Below are 26,965 nucleotides of genomic sequence, written 5' to 3'. Positions count from 1 at the left end.
AATCATAAAGTAAATGGCATAAACATTTTAGCAGTAGAAGTATAAGTGAAATACAGGATGGCACAATTTATAGTCCAACATTATGTATTCATATCTAAGAAACAGAGATAATTCAAAGGCACAATTTGTAACTTCTTTGATGCTCAGACAAAAACACACATAGAAAAACAAACATAAGCCAATCAGTGTGCAGAACATAATACCCTCCTCCTTAGTCCTGCCGAGTCAATACTTTTTACCATTATACTGACGATTGCACCTGTTAATTAAATTAAATACTTCGTTATCTCTGATAGGCAAGTGTGTTTTTCATAATACAGACACCAAAAATACACAGCAGAGCTAACTCACAAAAGTGTGCAGATCACTTTTCATGTTAGTGTTATTACATGCTGATTGCAAAGAGGGTAATTGTCTAATGAAGGAAGTGCCCACAGTCTGCTGAGAAGGGGAGAGCTAATCTAATTTGTTTGACTGCAGCCTACACTCAGAGTCACGCAACAAATACTAACATCCCATTCCTATCTGGGAGTGTCTTGGATACTCTGCATTCATCTACTTGATGGGACTTCCCTTTTGTGCTACTGAGCGAACATCCCTTTCCCATCCCACCTCTTTCCCTTTCTTTAAGAGCTTACATTTTGCGTGAAAATCCCTCTGCGAAGGCTGTCCTCCCTTAACCCAGGATTACAGCTTGAGGAAGATTTAGTGGTTGACACGTGTTGCACACTTCTCCTCCTGCTGCCACAGTGCAAAACACACTTGTGTGTACAGTGTCTGCCACACTGGGACCTCTGCTTTGGAATGTTTGGTGAAGAATGGAAATGAATGGGAGTAATCAGGGGCTTTCACTCCCTGTCCTATGGCTAGTTCTTCTGGAGACACACATACAAACTGAGGTGGTGGAACATGACAAGGTTTTTAACTCTGCGTGATAAAATAAAAATCTGAAAATGGATATACTTCCTGGATTATGGTAGGGAGTTTGATTTGTCTTCAGGATATTAGTTTTGGTTTGAACCACAGTCCAACTGGAGAGAGGAAGGCTGTGTGAGGGTGACAGACACTGGGTAGAGGACATGAGCGGGAGGCAGGTGTGTAGCTAAATGAGCGGTGCAGGAATGAACGTCAACTCAGCCATGGCACCGCTATCTCCAGGACTAAATGTCAATTTATCTCCAGGACTAAACCCCATCGACACCCCACCAATGGCAGCTCCATCTCCAAGACTGAGTCTCACCACCACCCCACCGATGGCAGCGATATCTCCAAGACTGAGCCTCACCTCTACCCCAGTGATGGCTACCTCGTCTCTAGTAAAGAGTGCCTCTCCATCCATTGCTTCCTTGTCTCCTGGACTGTTCTCACCCTCTCTGTCCTCTCTGAGCCCAGAGAGAAGGGCCTCCTCCCCCTTCGGCAGGTCCTCCAGCAGGTCCCCCACCCCATCCATCATGACATCCCCAAAGCTGTGGCAGAAAACCTCCATCTCCAGACTGGCAGAGGAGTTCTTCTGGATTGGTGGAAGCATTGTAGCACAACCCAAATGGAGACTGGGTCAATATGGTAAGCGACTGATGGAGATATGATATTTGACATATATTTTGTCTTCCCTCAAATTATTTAATTACTTATTATTTGGGGAGGATACACAGCTGTAAATCATTAGCCACTAAATTTGAACAAAATGTACGAAATAAGGTAGCATATTTTATAACACCTGCAATTGCCTCCTAAACCTTTCCCACCATAAGAGAGTGAAAATTCCGGTAACATGTACGCAGGTAACATGAGTAGATGATGGGTATATGGACTCCACACAATCCCTAGAGATTAGACTGAGTGATGCAGACTAGTGGGCATCACGTGTCCCTCTCTCTACTCCAGATTACCGAAGAAGGTTACCTGCTCTTACTGTCATGCTCAAAAATACCATACAAACATACATGCCATTCAAACATGTCATGGGACAGGGGGTCCTAAGAGAATGGGAGCCAGCTCAATTAGAAAGACAGAGTCAACTGTAGATAGGCCTACAGTATGCACTATCAATTAGTCAGTATAAGAGCGTAATATTCTACACTACAGATATTGCAAGGATTAAGTATTTATCTATGTTGTCAGCTAATCTAATAATCAACTGCTAGTTGGTAAATCTCTGCTTGAACCATGCTATTCTCCTCAATTAATCTGAAAGGGATTATATGGGGGGCTTCCCCAGTGTTGTGAAATAACATTTGTAATGTCACCTGTTGATTGAAAGATAATTCAGTACTGTAGGACATATGAGGCTACACATGCTCATGACAAGTCTTGCAATGCACTAGGACAGGGTTCTTCAATTCCGGTCCTGGAGGGCCGAAACACCTCTGTTTTTCATCCTCTCCTTCTAATCAGGGGCTAATTCAGACCTGGGACACCAGGTGAGTGCAATTAACTACCAGGTAGAAATAAAAAACAGAAGTGTTTCAGCCCTCCAGGAGCGGAATTGAAGAACCCTGCACTAGGATGTGTCTTTGTTGTCCCAGTAAACAATTAATAAATGGGCCCAAATGGACTAGCGTTCTATACAGGGGGTGTACTTGTACATCAAGCTGCCTCACGCTACAGAAACAGGATATAATCTCCGACTCCTATGAGCCATTCCGGCTCGCACAAGCCAAGGCTCGTGCAAGGCTACTTACTTACTCTATATGGGCCCAAATGCTACAGTTTTAGGGCACACAAGAACAGTACATGGTCAGGATGCCCTGTACCGTATGAGTACAGAGGCCATCTGATGACCCAGTGTGTGTGTGCCTTCCTCCCTCCCTGTGGCCTGTCTGCAGTGGAGAGGTGTATGTGCACCATGCAGACTGGCACCCAGATGACCAAACTGAAAGGGAAGAAGAAGGGGCTGGTCAGGTTCTTCTACCTGGATGAACACAAGTCCTGCATCCGCTGGAGGCCCTCCAGGAAGCACGATAAGGCTAAAAGTGAGTCAGACAAGGAATGTTTCAGACAGGGTTTTATACTGGTACCATGAGGAATACTCTTACATTTTTACTTGGTCTACATTCAACAGTTTACCAGCCCTATTCCATTAGATATTTGAACATAATGTACAAATGTGCACACTGCATGTGTGTATTACCACCTTATAACTCATGTGAAATAGCTATGAGATTTCTGAAAAATTAACTGGTTATTACAGCTGATTGACTGCTAGAATACATTCTTATTCGTTTTCATGTTGATTCTCTCCAGTAACCATTGACTCCATCCACGAGGTGTGTGAGGGCAAGAAGTCTGAGATCTTCCAGCGCTATGCAGACAGTTGCTTCGACCCCAACTGCTGCTTCAGTATTTACCATGGTGACCACGTGGAGTCTCTTGACCTGGTCTCCACTAACGGAGATGAGGCCCGGACCTGGATTACTGGCCTGAAATACCTCATGGCTGGCATCAGTGACGAGGACAGTCTGGCAAAGAGACAACGCAAAAGGGACCAATATCCTTTACTCTGTCGCTATGGAGCATATCACTCATAGGGTCCTTTTAACCGATTTATGAAGATAGAACATAGACTATCCTATAAGAGCATAGAATACATCCATTTGACTGATAGAATAGGACCTGAATATCATCAGCCTGTGGGCATTTGATTCAATTAGGATATGATACTTTCCAACGTTTGTGTAAAATTATGTGTAGCAATACACGCAATTCCAGTGATGTCTTGTCACATAGGATGTATTTTGATACACACTAAAAGAAATGTCATTGGTCACTGGTCTCCGTGTCTCATCCTTAACTCTTATTCCACATGGTTACAGCAGACCTTCTCAGAGGCAGACAAAAATGGGGATGGTAATTTGAGCCTGGGAGAGGTTCTTCAGTTACTCCACAAACTCAACGTGAACCTGCCCAGGCAGAAAGTCAGAGAGATGTTTAAGGTAAGATCATATTCAGACGTTCCTAGATCTGGAGTGCAGGTTGATGTTCTTGTATCTCAATGTTTCTCATTACATCCTAGAATACAATAACAAGAAATGGTCATCTTTTAAAAGTAGTTTTACAGAAGGTCATTATATGTATCATGTGGGTAAACATATATAAAACAAAACCCAGCATCAATTATGAACTAGTTCGCAAGAGCTTGCATTTCAGGTGTCCTTACATGGTTTGGCACACAATGTATAGTGTTGTATATACATTTACATTTACATTTACGTCATTTAGCAGACACTCTTATCCAGAGTGACTCACAAATTGGTGCATTCACCTTATAGCCAGTGGGATAACCACTTTACAATGTTTTTTTTTTTTTGGGGGTGGGGGTGGGGTAAGGGGGGTAGAAGGATTACTTTATCCTATCCCAGGTATTCCTTAAAGAGGTGGGGTTTCAAATGTCCCCGGAAGGTGGTGAGTGACTCCGCTGTCCTGGCGTCGTGAGGGAGCTTGTTCCACCATTGGGGTGCCAGAGCAGCGAACAGTTTTGACTGGGCTGAGCGGGAACTGTGCTTCCGCAGAGGTAGGGGAGCCAGCAGGCCAGAGGTGGATGAACGCAATGCCCTCGTTTGGGTGTAGGGACTGATCAGAGCCTGAAGATATACTGTAGCTATCCCATAGTTCTGTCTGAAAGGTGAGAGGACTTAACCCTAGGCTGCTTTAGAAGCCAGCAACAGGGTTTCACTGTGACAAGACTCTTCCAGAGGGGTTTTAGGGGTCAAAGATCATGGCCTAACAACTTGATCTCCAATCCTAGCTTAGGATGTGTTGTCTTGTCTCAGGATTTCCTAGCCGTACCTTGAGAGAGTGCAGGTTGGTCGCTGTACGTGAGAAGCACGCTACAGGAAGACCAGGCCATATGGTCACCGTTGAACAGAACAGATGGCTATGGTTGTATTAGCCTGCTGTATGTGTTCACACTATGCTCCAGTAATTCACATTGCATTACCTGTCTTCTATCTTTCTTAACCCCTCATGTCAAACACAGTTTTGTTTTGTGGCTGTGCAAGAAGGATTTGTTCTGTGTATTTATCTCAATCTATCAGTGGCTTGGAAATACAATGACATTCCTAAAGGGCCAAGTAATTATACAGAACAAAAATATAAACGCAACATGTAAAGTGTTGGTCCCATGTTTCCTGAGCTGAAAAATAAAATCCTGTTATTTTCCATACGCACAAAATGCTTATTTCGCTCAAATTTGTGCACAAAGGTGATTACACCCTGTTAGTGAGCATTTCTCCTTTCCCAAGATTATCCATCCACCTGACAGGTGTGACATATCAAGAAGCTGATTAAACGGCATGATCATTACACAGGTGCTCTTTGTGCTGGGGACAAAAAAAGGCCACTCTAAAATGTACAGTTTTGTCACAAAACACAATGCCACAGATGTCTCAAGTTTTGAGGGAGTGTGCAATTGGCATGCTGACTGCAGGAATGTCTACAAGAGCTATTGCCAGATAATTGAATGTTCATTCCTCTACCATAAGCAGCCTCGAATGTTGTTTTAGAGAAATTGGCAGTACGTCCAACCAGCCTCACAACCACAGACCATGTGTGACCATGGCAGCCCAGGACCTCAACATCCGGCTTCTTCACCTGAAAGATCGTCTGAGACCGGCCACCCGGACAGCTGATGAAACTGTGGGTTTGCACAACTCAAGAATTTCTGCACTAACTGTCAGAAACCGTCTCAGGCACGCTGTGCTCTTTGCGGATGGATCCCGGTTTCAACTGTACTGGGAAGATGTCAGACAGCGTGTATGGTGTCGTGGGGGCGAGCGGTTTGCTGATGTCAACGTTGAAACAGAGTGCCCCTTGTTGCCGGTGTGGTAATGGTATGGGCAGGCATAAGCTACGGACAACAAACACAATTGCATTTTATGAATGGCAATTTGAATGCACAGAGATACTGTGACGAGATCCTGACGCCCATTGTCGTGCCATTCATCTGCCGCCATCACCTCATATTTCAGAATGATAATGCATGGCCCCGTGTCGCAAGGATCTGTACACAATTCCTGGAAGCTGAAAATGTCCCAGTTCTTCCATGGCCTGCATACTCACCAGACATGTTTGGGGTGCTCTGAATCGGCGCACAGCAACTTCGCAGTGCTATTGAAGAGGAGCGGGACAACATATCACAAGCCACAATCAACAGCCTGATCAACTCTATGTGAAGGAGATGTGTCGCGCTGCATGAGGCAAATGGTGGTCACACCAGATACTGATACGGTTTTCTGATCCACGGCCCTACCTTTTTTGGGGGGGTATCTGTGACCAACAGATGCATATCTGTATTCCCAGTCATGTGAAATCCATAGATTAGGGCCTAATGAATTTATTTCAGTTGACTGATTTCCTTACATGAACTGTAACTCAGTAACATCTTTGAAATTGTTGCATGTTGCGTTTATATTTTTGGTTTAATGTAGTTGGAAATCCTTTTGTCATTATTGTGATGTCACCAGATTGACTTTAGATGCAGTACAATTTTAGCAAGCTAACTTTAGCATTGCTAGCTATTTTTGACAAACTTTGCTAGCTAATAACAACTTTGCCTTCTGTCTAAAGTAAATTTGACAACATGATAATCATGACAAAGTTGATTCCTACTATATATTTGCCTACTTTAGTAATGTCATCGTATTTCCAGGCCACTATAGTGTAATTTAGACTAAACAGTCATTAGGCCCAGTTCAGAATGAGTGGGCATCACTGGACTTTTGGGCACCAATATGGCTGCGGCATCTGTAGAACGTTCCTAACAATGGCAACGATGCGACAGAGTGACTGAGGTGTAACCCATGTCAATGACAGAGTGACTGAGGTGTAACCCATGGATATTGCACCAAAAAGGGTTCTGCTATCGTTGCAACCCTTTTTGGTGCTGTATAGAACCCTTTTGAATGGTTCTTTATAGATCCTTTGTGGAGAATGATTCTATAAAAACCCTTTCTTAATCTCAAAGGTTCTACAAATAACCTTTTGAAGAACCATACAGGCAGAGACGGGCAGTATTTATGTTGTATTTGAAATACGTATTGAATTACTTTTGAATTACTTTTCAGTATTTTGTAATTTTTGTTACACTGGCCTGAACTACAATCCAATGTATTTTGTAACAAGATACTTTCGAGAGCTGTAATTTGTATTTTAAAAATACAAAATACTTTTCTATAAAAATAAATTTTTAGCAGTATACATCACAGTCAAAAGTTTTTTTATTCCCGTTACCGAGAATGTTGTTGTAGTTAAGGCGTCTACTTGCAAATGTATTTTGTATTTTCAAAATACAAAATACCTAAAATACCTGTATTTTATCTATCTAGATCTTGTATTTTGTATTTTATTTTTTGGTCGGTCGGGTATTTTGTATTTGTAACAAGATCATTTTAGATGAATCTTTTCCCCATCTAAGCATACAGGATTATTTTGTCTGGTTAGCCATATTATATATTTTTTAAACTCCTTAGGTTTTATTATTGTGTTAATTGACAAGTTGAATCAGGTGTGCTACCTCTGGAACAGCTGCGGGTCCCGGAGGAGAGAATTAAGAAACCCTTGATTTAGACAACAGTTCTCAAATGATGCAAGGCCATATGTGAGTCTTTCACAAGACACCGTCACTGGCCATAGTCATATTTAACATGTAATCGCATAACACAACAGATTAGATACACTGTAATGACACTCTCACTCATTGCTGCACAAAAAGAGCTGCGAGCAAACCACGCCACAAAATGTTTGAATGAGCTGCCGCCCCTACATTTTAATTATCACTAAAAGAGGAAAGAACCATTTTCTGAACTGCAAAGAACCATTGAAGGGTTCGAAGGGTTCTTTGAGTCATTATGGTTTCAAATAGAACCATCACCCTTCCCAAAGAACCCTTGAGGAACCCTCTTTTCTAAGTGGTTAACACTCACCCTAACCTTAACCCTAACCCTAAATATTTTCTTTCCATCCTCAGAAAGCAGACACAGATGACAACCAGGGTTCGTTAGCTTTTGAAGAATTCTGTACCTTCTATAAGATGATGTCTACACGCAGAGGCCTCTATCTCATCATGCTCTCCTACAGTAATAACAAAGAGTTCATGGACCTAAATGACCTGGTCCATTTCATGGAAAATGAACAGAAGGTAAAACTGAATTAAAAGCAGAATGTAACGGTATTTTTAAAATTATTTAATCATTATTGCTCATTTTTCATCACAATGTTTCTGTTTGGTAGATGGCGGGTGTAACCAGAGAATATTGTCTGGAGATAGTCAGCCAGTTTGAGCCATGTTCTCAAAACCTACAGAATATGGTTCTGGGCATCGATGGTAAGGATTTTACATTAAAGTAGTTTTCATGACACAAGCGCGTGTAATTTAAGAATCACAGCCCACAGAAATAGCCAAAGACACATGAACAGACATGGTGTATCTCCAAGTACAGTAACAGTATGTAAATTACAGAAAAGTCACATATCCCATTTCTTCCCTCAGGTTTCACCAATTACATGCGAAGTCCTGCAGGAGACATCTTTAACCCAGACCACCATCATGTGCACCAGGACATGACCCAGCCCCTGTGTAACTACTTCATAGCCTCGTCCCACAACACCTACCTGACAGGGGACCAGCTTCTGTCTGAGTCCAGGGTAGACATGTATGCCTATGTGCTCCAGGCTGGCTGTCGCTGTGTGGAAGGTAAGCTTAGACACTATAATGACCCTTCAACTGCCTCCCTACCCAAAACATTGCAATGCTGTACTCCTACTTGCTGTACTCAATGCTGTACTCAAACTGTAACCAGTGCCTGCAACCTGGTTCAGGTTATCAGTCAACCTACCAGGGTAGTTACAAACAGTACAGGAATTAAATCATCAACATGTATTGATCATATCTTTACTAATGCTGCAGAGATTTGTTTGAAAACAGTATCCAAATCCATTGGATATAGTAGCCATATCTAGGAAAATCAAAGTTCCAAAGGCTGGGCCTAATATTGTGTATAAGAGGTCATACAATATGTTTTGTAGTGATTCCTATGTTGTTGATGTAAAGAATATATGTTGGTACGTGGTGTGTAATGAGGAGCAAACAGACACTGCACTTGACACAATTATGAAATTGCTTATTTCAGTTACTAATAATAAGCATTCCCCCATTAAGAAAAAGACTGTAAAAACTGTTACATAATTGTATGGTTGAGAGGGATGGCAAATAAGTCTGGCTGCACAACCGATTGGCAAACATATTGCAAATTGAGAAATCATGTGACTAAACTGAATAAAAAGAAGAAGAAAGTACACTATGAAACAAAGATAAGTGACATAAAGAATGATAGTAAAAAGCTTTGGAGCACCTTAAATTACATTTAGGGAAAAAAGGCAAACTCAGCTCCATCATTCATTGAATCAGATGGCTCATTCATCACAAAACCAACTGATATTGCCAACTACTTTAATTATTTTTTAATTGGCAAGATTAGCAATCTTAGGCATGACATGCCAGCAACAATTGTGACACTACACATCCAAGTATATCTGACCAAATTATGAAAGACAAACGTTGTAATTTTGAATTCCGTAAAGTGAGTGTGGAAGAGGTGATAAAAGTATTGTTGTCTATCAACAATGACCTGCCACTGGGGTCTGACAACTTGGATGGAATATTATTGAGGATAATAGTGGACGATATTGGCACTCCTATTTGCCATATTTTCAATTTAAGCCTACTAGAATGTGTGTGCCCCCAGGCTTGGAGGGAAGCAAATGTAATTCCGCTACCTAAGAATAGCAAAGCCCCCTTTACTGGCTCAAATAGCCGACCAATTAGCCTGTTACCAACCCTTAGTAAACTATTGGAAAAAATGGTGTTTGACCAGATACAATGCTATTTTACAGTAAAGAAATTGACAACAAACTTTCAGCATGCTTATAGAGAAGGACATTCAACAAGCACATCACTTACACAAATGACTGATGATTGGCTGAGAGAAATTGATGATAAAAAGATTGTGGGGGCTGTTTTGTTAGACTTCAGTGTGGCTTTTGACGTTATCGATCATAGTCTGCTGCTGGAAAAACGTATGTGTTATGGCTTCACTCCACCTGCTATATTGTGGATACAGAGTCACCTGTCTAACAGAACACAGAGGGTGTTCTTTAATGGAAGCCTCTCCAACATAATCCAGGTAGAATCAGGAATTCCCCAGGGCAGCTGTCTAGGCCCATTACTTTTTTCAATCTTTACTAATGACATGCCACTGGCTTTGAGTAAAGCCAGAGTGTCTATGTATGTGGATGACTCAACACTATACATGTCAGCTACTACAACGACTGAAATGACTGCAACACTTAACAAAGAGTTGCAGTTAGTTTCAGAGTGGGTGGCAAGGAATAAATTAGTCCTAAATATTTCTAAAACTAAAAGCATTGTATTTGGAACAAATCATTCACTAAACTCCAAACCTCAATTAAATCCTGTAATAAATAATGTGGAGATTGAGCAAGTTGAAGTGACTAAACTGCTTGGAGTAACCCTGGATTGTAAACTGTTATGGTCAAAACATATTGATACAACAGTAGCTAAGATGGGGAGAAGTCTGTCCATAATAAAGCGCTGCTATACCTTCTTAACAGCACTATCAACAAGGCAGGTCCTACAGGCTTTAGTTTTATCGCACCTGGACTACTGTTCAGTCGTGTGGTCAGGTGCCACAAAGAGGGACTTAGGAAAATTGCAATTGGCTCAAAACAGGGCAGCACGGCTACTGGCCCTTGGATGTACACAGAGAGCAATCATTAATAATATGCATGTAAATCTCTCCTGGCTCAAAGTGGAGGAGAGATTGACTTCATAACTGCTTGTGCTTGTGAGAGGTGTTGACATGTTGAAAGCACCGAGCTGTCTGTTTGAACGACTGGCACACAGCTCAGACACCCATTCATACCCCACAAGACATGCCACCAGAGGTCTCTTCACAGTCCCCAAGTCCAGAACAGACTATGGGAGGTGCACAGTACTACATAGAGCCATGACTACATGGAACTCTATTCCACATCAGGTAACTGATGCAAGCAGTAGAATCAGATTTAAAAAACAGTTAAAAATACACCTTTTGGAACAGCTGGGACTGTGAAGCAACACAAACATAGGCACAGACACATGCATACACACACATGATAACATACGCTCTATACACACACGTACACATGGATTTTGTGTTGTAGATATGTGGTAGTGGTGGAGTAGGGGCCTGAGGGCACACATTTAGTGTGCTGTGAAATCTGTTATGAATGTATTGTAATGTTTTTTTAAAATGTATAACTGCCTTCATTTTGCTGGACCCCAGGAAGAGTAGCTTCTGCCTTGGCAGCAGCTAATGGGGATCCATAATAAATACAAATACAAATACTTAAGTGATAATGCCAGAGAACCCGGTGTTTGCTGATTTGTTTAAGAGACGTCTGGATACTGTGTATCAGGATTTTGTGGCCATTTACACGGATGGTTCAAAAGATCCAAGGACAGGACGTACTGGGTCAGCATTTGTAGTGCAGGAATGTGGGGTGGCAGTCAGGAAACGTATTACAGATCATCTGGCTGTATATACGGCGGAGCTGATGGCCATACTGTTGGCCTTGCAGTGGGTGGAGGAAGTCAAGCCAGACAGAGTAGTTATTTGCTCTGATTAATGTGCAGTGTTGATGAGGCTCCAGTTCTATAGCTCATGTAGCAGAAAATACCTGCTTTATGAGGTGCTACAAACCCATGGCAGGGTTAGACAGATGGGTATACAGTTAAGATTTACTTAGGTCCCAGCCCATGTGGGGGTGGAGGGGAATGAGGCAGTTGATGGACTGGCTAAACAAGCACTTAGTAGTGGGGATGTTGAGGTTGTAGTTAAAATGAGCAAGGCAAAAAGCCTGAAATGGATGGTGCACCAGTGATGGTGCAGAGATGGCAGGAGCAGTGGAATAGAGATAATAAGGGAAGGCATTTATTTCAAGTACAGAGGAAAGTCAGGGAGGGGAGGACGCAGGAAGGGACAGAAGAGAGGAGGCTATTTTTACAAGATTAAGGGTGGGACACAGCCGGTTGAAGAAGACCTTAAATGTGATAGGAAAGCATCCAACAGGAAAGTGTGATTATTGTCAGGAAACAGACCGTGGAGCATGTATTGCTACAGTGTGGGCAGTATCAGAGGGAAAGAGAGAGGCTGAGATCTAGTATGAGGGAGAAGGGGATACTGGACATTATTTTAAGGAGTATGTTGAGTAGAACATCATTAGATATAGTCTCAAATATTTTGTTACGGGGCTGGCAGGTAGGATTTTGTTTCTCCCTGTCTCTGGCCCACACTCCAGTACAGTAGGTTGCGGTAATGCACCATAACGTTGGATGCCAATCGCCGATAAACCCCACTGAAGAAGAAGAAGAAGCAAGCCGGTGTTTGGAGGATATGTTGGCACGGGTGTTGTTAGGCCCGAGACGAGGGCATTATCACTTTTATACAACGGGTTACCAACATATTCAAATATAGATTAACATATTTTCATTAAAAACGTTGTTTTGATGAATTTAATCTTACTATTTCATCCTTCCATGAGATATAGTCCCAACACAAATCTAGGGTTGCTATCCAAGCCGGCTGGTCGGTCGTTCTATCGGTTCGGTTGTCAGAGACGCGACCTAGTCGTTAAGTCTTTTTGTTCTAAATCTATGGACGCGACCCAGTCGTTCGTTCTAAATGTTACGTTGCCATGATAAAATAATAATAATAATAATATGCCATTTAGCAGACGCTTTTATCCAAAGCAACTTACAGTCATGCGTGCATACATTTTTGTGTATGGGTGGTCCCGGGGATCGAACCCACTACCTTGGCGTTACAAGCGCCGTGCTCTACCAGTTGAGCTACAGAGGACCACAACGTTCTTATCCCTTGCTCGCTAGCTAGCAAACTTTGGCTAACACAGTCACGTCAAACAGTGTAGCCATAATAGTAGCAAAGTAGCTGAATTTACGTTGGTTTAAGCTGTTTTCTAGTGATTTTGGGGGGGATACATCCATAGCAATGAACTAATGATTTGCGATTTCGCCTGGCACAGAACATTTGCTCTCTCGCCAGGCCACTGTTCAGAAGAGATAGCCAACTACACAGCTAACACAATCACTTAAAACTGAAAATGGAATGACAGCAAACTAGCTGCATTTCGTTTCATTTTACCTGTTTTCTATTGACATTCTTTGTATCCATAAAATTGATGCCAGCTGATTTATGATTTCAACTGGCTGAGAAAAGCTGCCTGTCTGTCTCGTCCCGACTCCCGACATGTTCATTATAATGGGACAGCTGGAGATCGAATTTCAATATTGAAACAATGCTGCAAATGTCAGAGACAGACACCAAGGTTTATACAAATCTCCGCTGTTGAAAATCAAATGCTAGTCTAAAAGAAATGGGAGATAATGTCTAAATGCTTTTTATAGTGGAGAACAAGTTTATAAATTGCCTGGCTGGGCTGATGAGACAGTGGATTGCGCAGTGAGAATGGACAGAGTAAATAGGCATTTCAACGTCATAGTTTAGCTAGTGGTAACTTGTGGAATAGACACCGGCTGGAATGTGGTTTTAACCAATTAGCATCCAGGATTAGACCCACCGTTGTATAACAGACCATATACCACGGGTATGACAAAACATATATTTGTACTGCTCTAATTACATTGTTAGCCAGTTTCTAATAGCAATAAGGCACCTCGGGGGTTTGTGGTGTATGGCCAATATACCACGGCTAAGGGCTGTTCGTACGCACGACGCAACGCGAAGTGCCTGGATACAGCCCTTAGCCATGGTAAATTGCCCATATACCACACCCCCTCGGGCCTTATTAGTTAAATAGACACCGGCTGGAATGCGGTTTTAACCAATCAGCATCCAGGATTAGACCCACCCGTTGTATAACAGTACTTACCATCCTCATCACTCACTCACTCACTCTTTCTCTGTCTCTCAGTGGACTGCTGGGATGGACCAGACGGGGAACCTATCGTCCATCATGGCTACACCCTGACGTCCAAGATCCTCTTCAAAGACGTCATTGAAACCATTAACAAATATGCCTTCACAAAGAATCAGTGAGTACCTTTATTTTGTCACAATGTCCTGCCCAGGTATAGATAGCAATAGAAAACCATTCATGGGCAACACACATTCCAATATGTTATGCCATACATCCCCAGGTACCCAGTGATCCTATCCATAGAGAACCATTGCACAGTTCCCCAGCAGAAGAAGATGGCTGAGTATCTGATGGAGGTGCTCCAGGATAAGGTGGACCTGTCTACGGTCAATGTGAATGAATTCAGAAAGCTGCCCTCCCCAGAGCTCCTGAAAGGGAAAGTTCTAGTCAAGGTAAAGCCATATTTCTTTATCAATGTGCTGTGCAACCAATAGTAGCAGTCAGTCATTTCCATAGTGGCGATTTCCAAATCATAAAACTTTACCCAAATAAAACAACATTACAGAACACCTTCTGTGAAAATATTAATGTAATAAACAGACTGGTTGTTATTCCTCAGGGAAAGAAGCTTCCAGCGAACATTGACGATGATGCAGAGGAGGGGGATGTGTCGGATGAAGACAGTGAGGAAGAGGAAGAGGAGGATGAAGATGACAGCCAGATAAACACAGATGTAAGGACATTACTACCGTTTAGCTAAAATAGACTGAGGGTAAAATATAAATGTGTCAATGAGTAAAACTATCCCAGGTCATTTGTCATGTTCCTAAAGCCCCTCTAGGTGGCATAATACCCAAATGTGTGGCATCAATGAGTGTCTCATTCCTGTAAGCCTAGTGCCCTTATTCTTTGGGGATATCTGAAAACTATTTCAAGTCATGGCTGTTTGACAGTGGATGTTATGTGAATTTCATGTGTTTCAGTTTACCTAGTTACAAATATCTGATTGCTGTACTTTTTTGCTGACTTCAGAGAACAAAGAAAAGCATACCTCATGATTTTATCAGGTGCTTTGTCATAAGATGATGCCAAAGCCATTAGGATTTCCATCAGACAGTGAGATAGCTAGTTGGCTGATTGATTGTGTATGCATGGAGTCTAGAGTCTTGAATATGTTTGACTATTTAAGGGGAACGCTGCTGGCACTGCAGATGAATCCAAACCCAAGAAACGCAGGTCTATCATGGGCAGCTTCAGACGCAAGGTCAGCCTATTCTCTCATACTACGTCCTAACCCGGTCTTCGCCTCACCACGCTTTCCAATCATGCTTATGCAAATGAACATCGCTCCACTTCACCATTCCTTCCGCCATGCAAATTAGTCTTACAGTGAGGGAAAAAAGTATTTGATCCCCTGCTGATTTTGTACGTTTGCCCACTGACAAAGACATGATCAGTCTATAATTTTAATGGTAGGTTTATTTGAACATTGAGAGACAGAATAACAACAAAAAAATCCAGAAAAACGCATGTCAAAAATGTTATAAATTGATTTGCATTTTAATGAGGGAAATAAGTATTTGACCCCTCTGCAAAACATAGTACTTGGTGGCAAAGCCCTTGTTGGCAATCACAGAGGTCAGACGTCTCTTGTAGTTGGCCACCAGGATTGCACACATCTCAGGAGGGATTTTGTTCCACTCCTCTTTGCAGATCTTCTCCAAGTCAATAAGGTTTCGAGGCTTACGTTTGGCAACTCGAACCTTCAGCTCCCTCCACAGATTTTCTATGAGATTAAGGTCTGGAGACTGGCTAGGCCACTCCAGGACCTTAATGTGCTTCTTCTTGACCCACTCCTTTGTTGCCTTGGCCGTGTGTTTTGGGTCAATGTCATGCTGGAATACCCATCCACGACCCATTTTCAATGCCCTGGCTGAGGGAAGGAGGTTCACACCCAAGATTTGACGGTACATGGCCCCGTCCATCGTCCCTTTGATGCGGTGAAGTTGTCCTGTCCCCTTAGCAGAAAAACACCCCCAAAGCATAATGTTTCCACCTCCATGTTTGACGGTGGGGATGGTGTTCTTGGGGTCATAGGCAGCATTCCTCCTCCTCCAAACACGGCGAGTTGAGTTGATGCCAAAGAGCTCGATTTTGGTCTCATCTGACCACAACACTTTCACCCGGTTCTCCTCTGAATCATTCAGATGTTCATTGGCAAACTTCAGACGGCCCTGTATATGTGCTTTCTTGCGGGCGCTGCATGATTTCAGTCCTTCACGGCGTAGTGTGTTACCAATTGTTTTCTTGGTGACTATGGTCCCAGCTGCCTTGAGATCATTGACAAGATCCTCCCGTGTAGTTCTGGGCTGATTCCTCTCCGTTCTCATGATCATTGCAACTCCATGAGGTGAGATCTTGCATGGAGCCCCAGGCCGAGGGAGATTGACAGTTATTTTGTGTTTCTTCCATTTGCGAATAATCGCACCAACTGTTGTCACCTTCTCACCAAGCTGCTTGGCGATGGTCTTGTAGCTCATTCCAGCCCTGTGTAGGTCTACAATCTTGTCCCTGACATCCTTGGAGAGCTCTTTGGTCTTGGCCATGGTGGAGAGTTTGGAATCTGATTGATTGATTACTTCTGTTTAAGAGTGTGCTCCTAATCTCAGCTCGTTACCTGTATAAAAGACACCTGGGAGCCAAAAATCTTTCTGATTGAGAGGGGGTCAAATACTTATTTCCCTCATTAAAATGCAAATCAATTTATAACATTTTTGACATGCGTTTTTCTGGATTTTTTTGTTGTTATTCTGTCTCTCACTGTTCAAATAAACCTACCATTAAAATTATAGACTGATCATTTATTTGTCAGTGGGCAAACGTACAAAATCAGCAGGGGATCAAATACTTTTTTCCCTCACTGTACCTCACCAGCACAAATGCAAATCACAAACTCCCTTCACCACCCCCTTTACCAACACTAGTGTGTGAAACTAGTCATTGTCATCATAGGCCTGCATCAGCTTTTCTGTGTGATTTCCCTGACAGTGCAGTGTATTGCTTTGAGAGACATGTTCTACTGCTCTAACATCTTTCCATACTCTGGTTATAATAGAAATGTCCCCATCTGGAAGACCCTTGTTGCACTAAATGCTGACTGTTCATGTCTTGTATTTAGAGGAAAAAGAAGAAGAAAAAGAAGCTAATGCTTAATTTAGACCATGCGGACCAAGAGAACCCCATCATGAGAGACAAAACACAAATTGTGTACCACAACAAGTAAAGCCATTCAAACATGACATACTGTTATCAAACCATTTACTTGAACTTTTAAACATTGATCCATGCATCCACTTATCTCTGCCCATCCCCTATTCACCCACAGGAAAGGGAAGACGATGAGGTTATCCCGAGCCCTGTCTGACCTCGTCAAGTACACCAAGTCTGTCCGGGTCCATGACATTGAAACACAAGGTAGTATCCACGTTCAAACAAAGTAATTTCTGCTTAATTCAACAATATCACAAGTTCTTTCAGCATGGGAGTCATTCTACCTCTTGGTTGTCAGTGTGTTTGAACCTATGTGTTTTCTGGTTGGCAGCTTATATGACCAGTTGGCAAGTGTCTTCCCTCAATGAGAGCATTGTGAACCAGATCATGGCTCTGAAGCCAGCTCAGTTGGTGCGATTCAACCAGAGACAGCTACTACGTGTTTACCCCTCCAACTACCGTGTGGACTCTAGCAACTTCAACCCACAGCCCTTCTGGAACGCAGGATGCCATATGGGTAAGAGACCCTGCTCATACAATACCTTAAGGGTGCTTTGCTTTGCTTTGCTTATAGAGAAAAACAAGACAGTCTAGAGGCAAATATCTCAACTTCAGTCTGATTCAGAACAGTGGTCGTACTCTAAAATGTATTTCTTATCTTGTCTTATCTTTTCAGTTGCACTGAATTACCAAACAGAGGGCCGCATGCTTGAACTGAACAGAGCCAAGTTCTCAACCAATGGCAACTGTGGATACTTACTGAAGCCCAGGTGCATGAATAAAGGTGGGTACTATTAGAAAACAAGGGTAACTGTAGTTGAAGCCAAAATGCAGACATGAGCAAACTGATTATACAATTAAACACTATAAATGCACAGTAGTTGTTTCTCGGACTAAGAGTTTGCTGGCTGAATGTTGCCCTCTGTGTTGCCCAGGTTTCTTTAACCATACGCTGGAGGACCCTCTGCCAGGACAGAAGAAGACTCAATTGGTACTGAAGATCATCAGTGGGCAGCAGCTGCCAAAACCTAAAGACTCAATGCTGGGGGATAGAGGGGAGGTGAGACATATCAGACAACCTCAATTGGCCTCTTTTATGTGAGGAGACTACAAGGCTATTTGTCTTGTCACTTGTGCGTTGTATGTGAATGTGTCTTATTTGTTGTTTTTGTAGATTATTGATCCTTTTGTAGAGGTGGAGATCATCGGTCTGCCTATTGATTGCTGTAAGCAGCAGACAAGGGTGGTGGATGATAATGGTGAGCATTGACCTCAGCTATTTAGTTTCCTTTTTTTTTTTTAACAAGGTGCTCATTCAACTACGCATTTTGATATTCTGTTAAGCTTCGGTTGAATGAAAAGCACTGAAAGGTTGTGGAAATGCAATTGAAGTTAATAGTCTTCCTTCTCTGTGCCATTGTAGGCTTCAACCCCATGTGGGAGGAGAGCCTGGTCTTCACCCTACATATGACCCAGATTGCACTGGTGCGTTTCCAGGTGTGGGACCATGATCCGATAGGACAAAACTTCATTGGACAGAGGACCATAGCGTTCGTCAGCATGATGCCAGGTAAGGTAGCTGGAGGGATTAACCAGGTCTCTACTTCTTCATCAGAGAGAAGACATTTGGATCGTCATCATAACAAGTGTGCCATTATCATGGATTGCTCTGTAAAAACAAAACGCATGTGATTTTGGGATTCATGTGATAACTGGTTGATTTTACCTTATAATCTTTTTTTTTTAATGTAAGGTTATCGCCATGTCTATCTTGAGGGCATGGAGGAGGCCTCCATCTTTGTTCATGTTGCTGTAAATGACATCACAGGAAAGGTAGGCCTAAGCACTGAGTTGAAGTTTTGCTTTACCTGTATTGCTGTAGTTGAAGAGTAAGGTTTAGATTTTCTTTAACATTGAGTCAATTCACAACTCACTTTCTCTTGAATTCAACACTTGTTTTCTGTCACATAGGTTAAGCCAAGTAATGCTGTAAAGGGTTTTTTGAAAAAAGCTACGAAGAAAGGGTCAGGCAAGGAGCCAAAGACGGTCTCTATGCACCTCTCCACTTACTCATCAGAGGACGTCCGTCAGCGGTACCGCAAGGACCTGGACTCCTACTCCCAGGAGAGCAGCGGGAACGGCAGCATGTTACTGACGCCTGCAGGCATAGACTACCATAGAGGGACTCAGAGCGAACCACTGAAGCGAGCGCACAGGGTGCAAATTCTGGAGGAGGAAATCCAGGGTGCTCCTCCAAAGGAGGAGAAAAAGAAGGAGGGGAAAAGGAAGGAGGGGAAAAGGAAGGGCATCCTCGTCCGCATGTCCTCCACCATCTCCAACTCTGGGGCATCCATCCCGTGCATCACAGCAACAAGCCCAGACCTGGAGGATGTGTTTCAGTCGTCTCAGCCACAGAGTCCAGAACCAGAGAGCCAAATGCAGTCGTTTCAGGCAGCCTGGCCAGATCTGGAAGACCAGGTTCAGTCTTTCCATGCACACTGGCCGGGCAAGGACAACCCAGGTCAGTCATTTGAGCCTGAGTGGCCAGACCCACCTGAGATTGAGGACATAGCAGGAGAACCACTGACAAAGCTTAACAGTAAGCCTGCACCCCAAACTGTATCAGAACATCTGAATCAGCCCCAACCCCAGCTCCATCCCCAGGCCCAGCCCCAGTCCCTACCCCAGGCCCTGGCCCAGGCCCAGGCCCAGCCCCAGCCTGATCCTGGGGTCATTCTCCGGATCCGACACCCACCATCCTCCCCTGTCAGAGTTAGACGGACCCTGGAGACCCCAGCCAGCCAACTCCCCTCCAACACGTCACGGACAAAGGCCCGCTCTCGCAGTGTTCCACGAAAGCAGCATGCCTCCCCCATCACCCCGGTAGTTAACCGCAGGGCTGCTGTGCACTGGCAGCCTCAGACTCCTTCCCCTCCTCCCCCCCAGAACCATTGCAGCTATGGCCACAAGCCCATACCCAACGGCCTCTACCTGTCTGACAGTGACTCCAGCAGTGGTGGCAGTATAGACAGTCTGAGTCTGGAGCTCCTGCCCTCGCGCGTGCCAGTCGGTGGGCAGAGGGAAGTGGGCACCCTGCAGAGAGAGATGAATGCCCTCTTTGACCAGAAGATGAAGGAGATCCGCTGTAAATCCCCACTCTTTTTTCACGGTAAAAGTGACTCTTATTATACGATATATTATTATATTATTATATCCCAGCTAGAGAGCATGCCAATGTTAAAGACGCATTGTTTTTTGAGTCACAAAGTATGTGTACCTGTATGCTCAGATCATCGACATTACAAAATATTTTGTTGATTGATGACCCTGGAATTATAATAATGACAATTTAGTTTGCTGTGTTTTATTTCCAGATTACTCTACGCTATAGTAATCAGACACTACAAGGACCACAGCAGTGAGCAGCCAATTGGAATAAGCATGGGAGTAGGAAATACACTTGTAAACATATCTCATTACCTTGTATGTATCTAGATGTATGTACAAATTATGTCATCTCCACATTTGAGACCGAACAAGTTTATTAGTATAAGGTAATCACTATTTTTTTTGTTGATGTGGGTATTGTGATTTTGCATCATGGTGCATTTATTGTAAATAGAACGTAATACCAAAGTGAATCGTTCAGAATGGAACATACATTCATTATTAGACTGGTTTTATTGAAAGATGTGCTCTAACTTTTACATCAACATCATTCTATTACATAATGCTTTTTTATGTGTTGAGTTCTATAATAACAAAAACATTTATTTAAGTGAACTTACGGTTTTATAGTTTTGAAAGGAATGTGCAAAATGTGTGCTGCCAATTGTACAAAAACAGTTAAATATTCTTAGTATCAATAATATGTAAATGTCTAATCTACTTTAAAATGAATAACTGCATAATTTAATTAATAACAGTAATATATTGCTCTCAGTATTTGTGCTGATCAAAAGTACTGAAATGTAAACTCTTTGAAACTGATTATTTTTCATAATTTACAGATGACTTGACTTGGACCTTCATGTTTAATTTCTATTTTTGCACCGCTCTTAAATCTTTCTAAATCAGTACACATGAAATAATTTGTAACAGTAAATATACATGTTGTTTTTCTCAATAAAATATCTTAAACATAATACTGTAGTATTGTTAATTTACTCCACCTCTTTAGTATGTTATTTATTACTCTGTTAATTAACAAATATCATATAACAGCCTGGAAATAGTCTGTAAGCATTTCTGATACACAGTGTTTCTTTGTGGTTCAAAAACGTATCTAGAACCAAACTCATGTCAAGACCTGCATAGTGACATTTGCTTTGTTAGGCCATATATAATAGTGTCTCTACTATCATTTCTACTCATGCTTTGTCTTTGTCTGCAGTTTCCTGGTTTCTCTTCTTGTTGGTGGTGGTGGTCCTCAAGCGCTGACTCAGTTCATCAGACAACACTGTGCAATATGATTTCTGTGGGGAGCAAATTGGAGCGATATGTAGAGCAATCTTGACCAGACAATCCACCACTCTTAATTAAACCAGCAGTGAAAGTCTAAGTGTTAGACTGTGTGAGTGCGTGCGTATGTGTCGCTCACCCTCTGCTCCGCAGCATTGCTCCGGGACTTGGCGGTGAGCTCCAGGACAGCCAGCAGCACCCCCAGCCCCAGGCCCAGGGCCAGCACCAGGAACATGCCCTTCAGGCTGTGGGGCTGCAGAGGGGAAACCTTGGCTGGGTCTGCCATGCAACTGCTGGCCCACCATTTACTGCGCAGGTAAGCCAACTCCCCTGCCTCACTCAGCTCCAGGATGGCCACACTGAGATTCTTCAGCATGGGAGAGCCTGGATGACACAAACAGTACCATTTGCACATCAGCTGGCTTGTTAGAGAAAGTATTTGTGTCGCATGAATGTGGCGAGTGTAAGAACATTATCACGTATAAATACAGTTCAGAGGTTTCAGTCAATATGTGTTGCCATATGACATCTCACTCCCTAGATTTGTGGCTCACCCAGGGTGCCTGCGATGCTGTACCCTCTCATGCCGATGACCTCATGAACACGGACCAGCTCACAGTGACGAGCCACCACCAAGTCCAGTAACACAGACTCTCCAATGAAGGCAAAGTTGCCCTCCTTTGCCCGGCGAACACCCTCATCCATTGATGACACAAAACTCTTGGCTCTCTCCATGTGCTCATAGATCCTGCGGTAGGTTGGGTTATTAGAGTTCTACACGTTGGAAAAGAAAACCATGGACAGAGAGGAAGAGAAAGTCAGTATGCTGCTGAGAGAACTGACAGAACTGAGACACTGACACGTGAGCCTAATCATTTGAGGGCAAAGAGCGAAGGGAAAAAGAGGGGGATAGGAGGGAATGGGGTGTGGCAGGGTGCACTGGCCTCACCTTGAAGAAAGCAAGTGTGGAGGAGCCAGACAGGGTCCCATACTCAATCCCTTGCTGGTTGGCCAAGTCCTCAAACCCTTTCACCATCAGTTGATTGGAGTCTGAGCCCTGAGAGGTGCTGAGGTTGGAGAAATAACAGGCCAACAGGACCAGACTAAACAACCACCAGCTGCAGCAAATTATGCGTCCTGATAATGCTTTGGGGTGTGGACCGGCACCTGAGAATAAGAAGAAACAATACCAAATCAGAACACCAAACTACACAGACCATACACAGCTCTCGTGTTGTTGTATTGGTGTGGGTAAGCTATTGGTTGAAATGCCTGGTTAAATCCCTGTTAGTTACCCTGTAGAGTGAGGGCTCCAGCGGTGTACCACAGACTGTGGCTGACAGTGAAGCTGTTCTCCTCAGTCTGGGGTTGACTCCACTCACATGGGCTGAGTCTGTGTTTGAAAAGGTTTGTTTAACAGTCTTTCAATTCTACTTGTAAAAGGCTCCCTCCAGGCTTAGTACATGATAAATGTATTTTCTGATGAAACTTTATCACAACATAATTCACCTGGCTACTACATAGATGGAGATAGCGGTCCCCAGGTATGCAGCGAGGATCCCCACCCAGGTCTCTACTGAGAAGGGGATCAGGAAGTCAAAGAAGCCAGCCTCTACTGAGATGTCTTTCCTCAGGAGAATACTGATGCCTGTCTCCATGAAGGGTTTGGTCATCCCCACAGCCTTCTCCCGGGCAGCAGTGAGGGTCAGAGGAGCAATCGCCAGGTCTGCCTCCTACAGGGATACGAATATATATTTATATTTTACATTTGCTTTTTATCTGGATTAATAACTTCCCACATGGTTATAGTCACATTAGAATGGACATTATTCATCTTAAGCAGACATGTGAGCAGTTGTTCAGCACTGTAATCACTTGTCTATGAAAATGTTAGCTTTCCTCACCTTTCTCACCACCTCTCCAATCATCCCATTCCAGGCCCCACTCTCATCTTGCCTGCCATAGGACCCATCTTTCACCAGGTGCACGTTGTATTTAAAGTCCAGTTTCTTTGCCAGCTCAGACAGCAGGTCCATGCAGTAACCTTCCAGCTGAGAGCCTTTGGATATGGTGTATGGATCTTGCTGAAGGATGAGGCACAGAAGAACCATTCCGACTTCTGAATCATCATCAGTCATATTTATACAGCAGCAAATGGTTTGTAATTGAGTAGAAAATGGTTGCAGCGAATAAAGTAGAGTGACAGAAACATGCACTCTTTAATTACCTTTATTGTAGTGATTGTCAAGTCTGGTCGCATTGCTAGAGGAATATAGATATTAGTGAGATATAGAGGTTATCTTGATTCACCCACATCCAAATCAAAGAGGAAGATAAACTAATTGAAGTTGCATTTGAACATGGCCAATGACATCCTTAGGTAAATCAATTATGATTCACAGCATCTCCAACAGCGGAGCATTGTGAGTGCTTTCTAAGTACATCAATGCATCAATATGTCATTTCAACTGAATAAAGGCATATACACGAGGACAACAACGTACATGCTGACACACTAAACAGAGAGAGGAAAGGGCACCGGCAGACCTTCATCGGCATTGAAGCATTGCCAAAGCGTCTTTCTGGTCCCACTGGCTCAACATCACTGAGTCACAAATGTTTTTCTTTCATTTGGAGTGCAATTGGAGTGCCTTACAAATTCAGCAGGCGGATTCAAAGAGCTCTTTGTGCTGTGGCCATCTTTAGCCCTCATACCCTGAGTCAGTGACCCCTTTGCAGATAGTGAGAGGTAAATCAAATCAAATCAAATTGTATTTGTCACATGCGCCGAACACAACAGGTGTAGACCTTACCGTAAAATGCTTACTTACAAGCCCTTAACCAACAATGCAGTTCAAGAAATAGAGTTAAGAAAATATTTAATAAATAAAAAGTAACACAATAAAATAACAATAACGAGGCTATATACAGGGGGTACCGGTACTGAGTCAATGTGCGGGGGTACAGGTTAGTCGAGGTAATTTGTACATGTAGGTAGGGGTAAAGTGACTATGCATAGATAATAAACAGCGAGTGGGGGGGGCTGTCAATGTGAATAGTCTGGGTGGCCATTTCATTAATTGTTCAGCACTCTTATGGCTTAGGGGTAGAAGCTGTTAAGGAGCCGGTGATCAGGTGTTGGAGTCATGCTTGGCCACGCAGTCGTGGGTGAACAGAGAGTACAGAAGGGGACTAAGCACTCACCCCTGAGGTGCCCCAGTGTTGAGGATCAGCGTGGCAGATGTGTTGTTGCCTACCCTTACCACCTGGGGTCGGCCCGTCAGGAAGTCCAGGATCCAGTTGCAGAGGGAGGTGTTTAGTCCCAGGGTCCTTATCTCAGTGATGAGCTTTGTAGGCACTATGGTGTTGAACGCTGAGCTGTAGTCAATGAACAGCATTCTCACATAGGTGTTCCTTTTGTCCAGGTGGGGAAGGGCAGTGTGGATTGCGATTGAGATTGCGTTATCTGTGGATCTGTTGGTGCGGTATGCAAATTAGAGTGGGTCTAGGGTTTCCGGGATGATGGTTTGATGTGAGCCATGACCAGCCTTTCAAAGCACTTCATGGCTACCGATGTGCGTGCTACGGGGCGGTAGTCATTTAGGCAGGTTACCTTTGCTTTCTTGGGCACAGGGACTATGGTGGTCTGCTTGAAACATGTAGGTATTACAGACTCGGTCAGGGAGAGGTTAAAAATGTCAGTGAAGACACTTGCCAGTTGGGGGTGCATTGATGCCTTCTTAGTCATCACAACTGGTTTCCGGCATCCCAGAGAGCTGGCCACTCTCCTTTCCCTCTTGACAGTGTTCAAAACCCCCAAGATCTATTTACAGCCATAATCCAGTTTGTGAGTTATTTCAAGCAATCACAAAGCCATGGCACTGTGGGGTGGGAGGGCAGTCAAAGAGTATCAAAAGCCTTGATTCAGGCTAAGGCCTCAGGGCTCCCTCAATACCATAGGGCGATCCTGACACACATCAGCTCCTCCTATTCAAAATGTGACACCCATACAAGCTCTTCATGGGCCCTGTCACTTTTAGGCTACACTTAAACACAAGGCTCCTTGTTTGTTGCATTGAATTGATTTATGACCATTTTTGTGAGCGTGTCAGCTGGCTCGCTTCTTTTTCTATCAGAGTGATGTGTGTATGCCAGACAGGATGCGGCCCCTCTCTTTGATGCCATGCCCAGCTGACAGTCTCCTCATTGATAACTCGTCAAGCCCTAAGAAACTCTACCAGGTCAAGCAGAGAGAACATGAGGAGTCTGGCACCAAAATAAGCATATACACTGCCACACTGCCACCACACAAGTGCATCGACCGGTTACAGTCTTTTTACATTTTCTCATGTTTTCTCGTGAATCTAGCCTGAGTGACGGTCTGTTTCTGTTATCATGCCAATCAGAGGTGGACTTAGCTATGTTTCATAGGTTTCAAATGAAATGGTACGTCAGCTGCCCACTGACTGATTTACACAAATGTCAGTTAGTCACTAATTCAACAGATTTATAAGGCCTATGCATAAACATTTCAATTGTGGGATAATAATAATAATAATCAAGGAGTAAATGTATGGGGGAAATGTCTCCTTTGGGTGTTAGGGGGCCCCTCAACAGAATTTGAAATGGGCCCCCAAATTGCTATGTCTGCCCCTGATGCCAACTTCTAGTCACTTATTGTCATACCAAACAAATCCTCTATTTTATTCTCGACCTCATTAGTGGTCATTAATGATTGAGCATTGCTTTGAGGCCAGATTGTTTGGCTTGACAATAACAGCATCGGGACCAGGTTCTGGTGAATCACATGCACGTCAAGATTCCTGTTTTACACAGTTTTGCTTGTTTTAGTGACAGACAAACAGACAAAGCACTAACTGGGTTTCTAAGCACAGTGAGATGTACATTAAACAGCGTATTACCCGCAGCACAGATCCTTAGGGACAGTGGAAGCACCACGGTGCACATGATGACACCCAACAGCACCCTCATGGTTTCACCTCGGATCCTAATGATGTAGTAGTATCAACGTGATTTCACAAACTATTACATTCAGAGAACAAAAAAACAAACGTAGTACTCAAATTGAACAGCGAACTAAAAATGCCGTAGATATGAAGCATGGATATATTACATCTATGACAATACACAAATGAAAGAGATCTCCATACCTGACAAGATTGTTAGCTGTAAAGTGAGTCGGCTGTGTTGAGGCTTCCAGCTATAGACTGATCCTGATGAACTAGGGCAAATGATGATGAGAAATATTCATCCCAACACA

At 43.2% G+C, this 26,965-nt stretch overlaps 2 protein-coding genes across 3 annotated transcripts; one reads left to right on the top strand and one right to left on the bottom strand.

Annotated features, from left to right (window-relative positions):
• The first annotated feature begins 781 nt into the window (after window positions 1-781).
• plch2b (phospholipase C, eta 2b) lies at window positions 782-21,115 on the top strand. Its single transcript, XM_041892788.2, has 21 exons — window positions 782-1,563; window positions 2,826-2,972; window positions 3,244-3,487; window positions 3,803-3,932; window positions 7,964-8,134; window positions 8,227-8,320; window positions 8,486-8,689; window positions 14,008-14,128; window positions 14,234-14,405; window positions 14,573-14,686; window positions 15,143-15,217; window positions 17,132-17,232; window positions 17,339-17,427; window positions 17,555-17,740; window positions 17,900-18,007; window positions 18,159-18,283; window positions 18,398-18,482; window positions 18,647-18,793; window positions 18,977-19,056; window positions 19,195-20,392; window positions 20,598-21,115. The coding sequence occupies exons 1-21, from the start codon at window positions 1,107-1,109 to the stop codon at window positions 20,612-20,614; spliced, it is 4,065 nt and encodes a 1,354-aa protein (XP_041748722.2). The 5' UTR covers window positions 782-1,106; the 3' UTR covers window positions 20,615-21,115.
• Window positions 20,886-26,965, bottom strand: LOC121578423 (glutamate receptor U1). Of its 2 annotated transcripts, none has more exons than XM_041892789.2 (10): window positions 26,856-26,965; window positions 26,607-26,692; window positions 23,912-23,946; window positions 23,589-23,768; window positions 23,194-23,417; window positions 22,980-23,077; window positions 22,634-22,851; window positions 22,239-22,458; window positions 21,824-22,068; window positions 20,886-21,698 (listed from the first exon to the last, which is right to left on the bottom strand). In XM_041892789.2, the coding sequence occupies exons 2-10, from the start codon at window positions 26,674-26,676 to the stop codon at window positions 21,594-21,596; spliced, it is 1,395 nt and encodes a 464-aa protein (XP_041748723.2). In that variant the 5' UTR covers window positions 26,677-26,692; window positions 26,856-26,965; the 3' UTR covers window positions 20,886-21,593. The 2 variants fall into 2 exon arrangements, with proteins under 2 accessions (XP_041748723.2, XP_041748724.2); XM_041892790.2 differs by having other exon boundaries at window positions 26,607-26,727; window positions 26,856-26,933.

Source organism: Coregonus clupeaformis, chromosome 12 (genome assembly GCF_020615455.1).
Source record: "Coregonus clupeaformis isolate EN_2021a chromosome 12, ASM2061545v1, whole genome shotgun sequence".
Lineage (NCBI taxonomy): Eukaryota > Metazoa > Chordata > Actinopteri > Salmoniformes > Salmonidae > Coregonus > Coregonus clupeaformis.
Note: the sequence above shows the minus strand (reverse complement) of the source record. Positions and strands in the feature narration are given on the sequence as shown.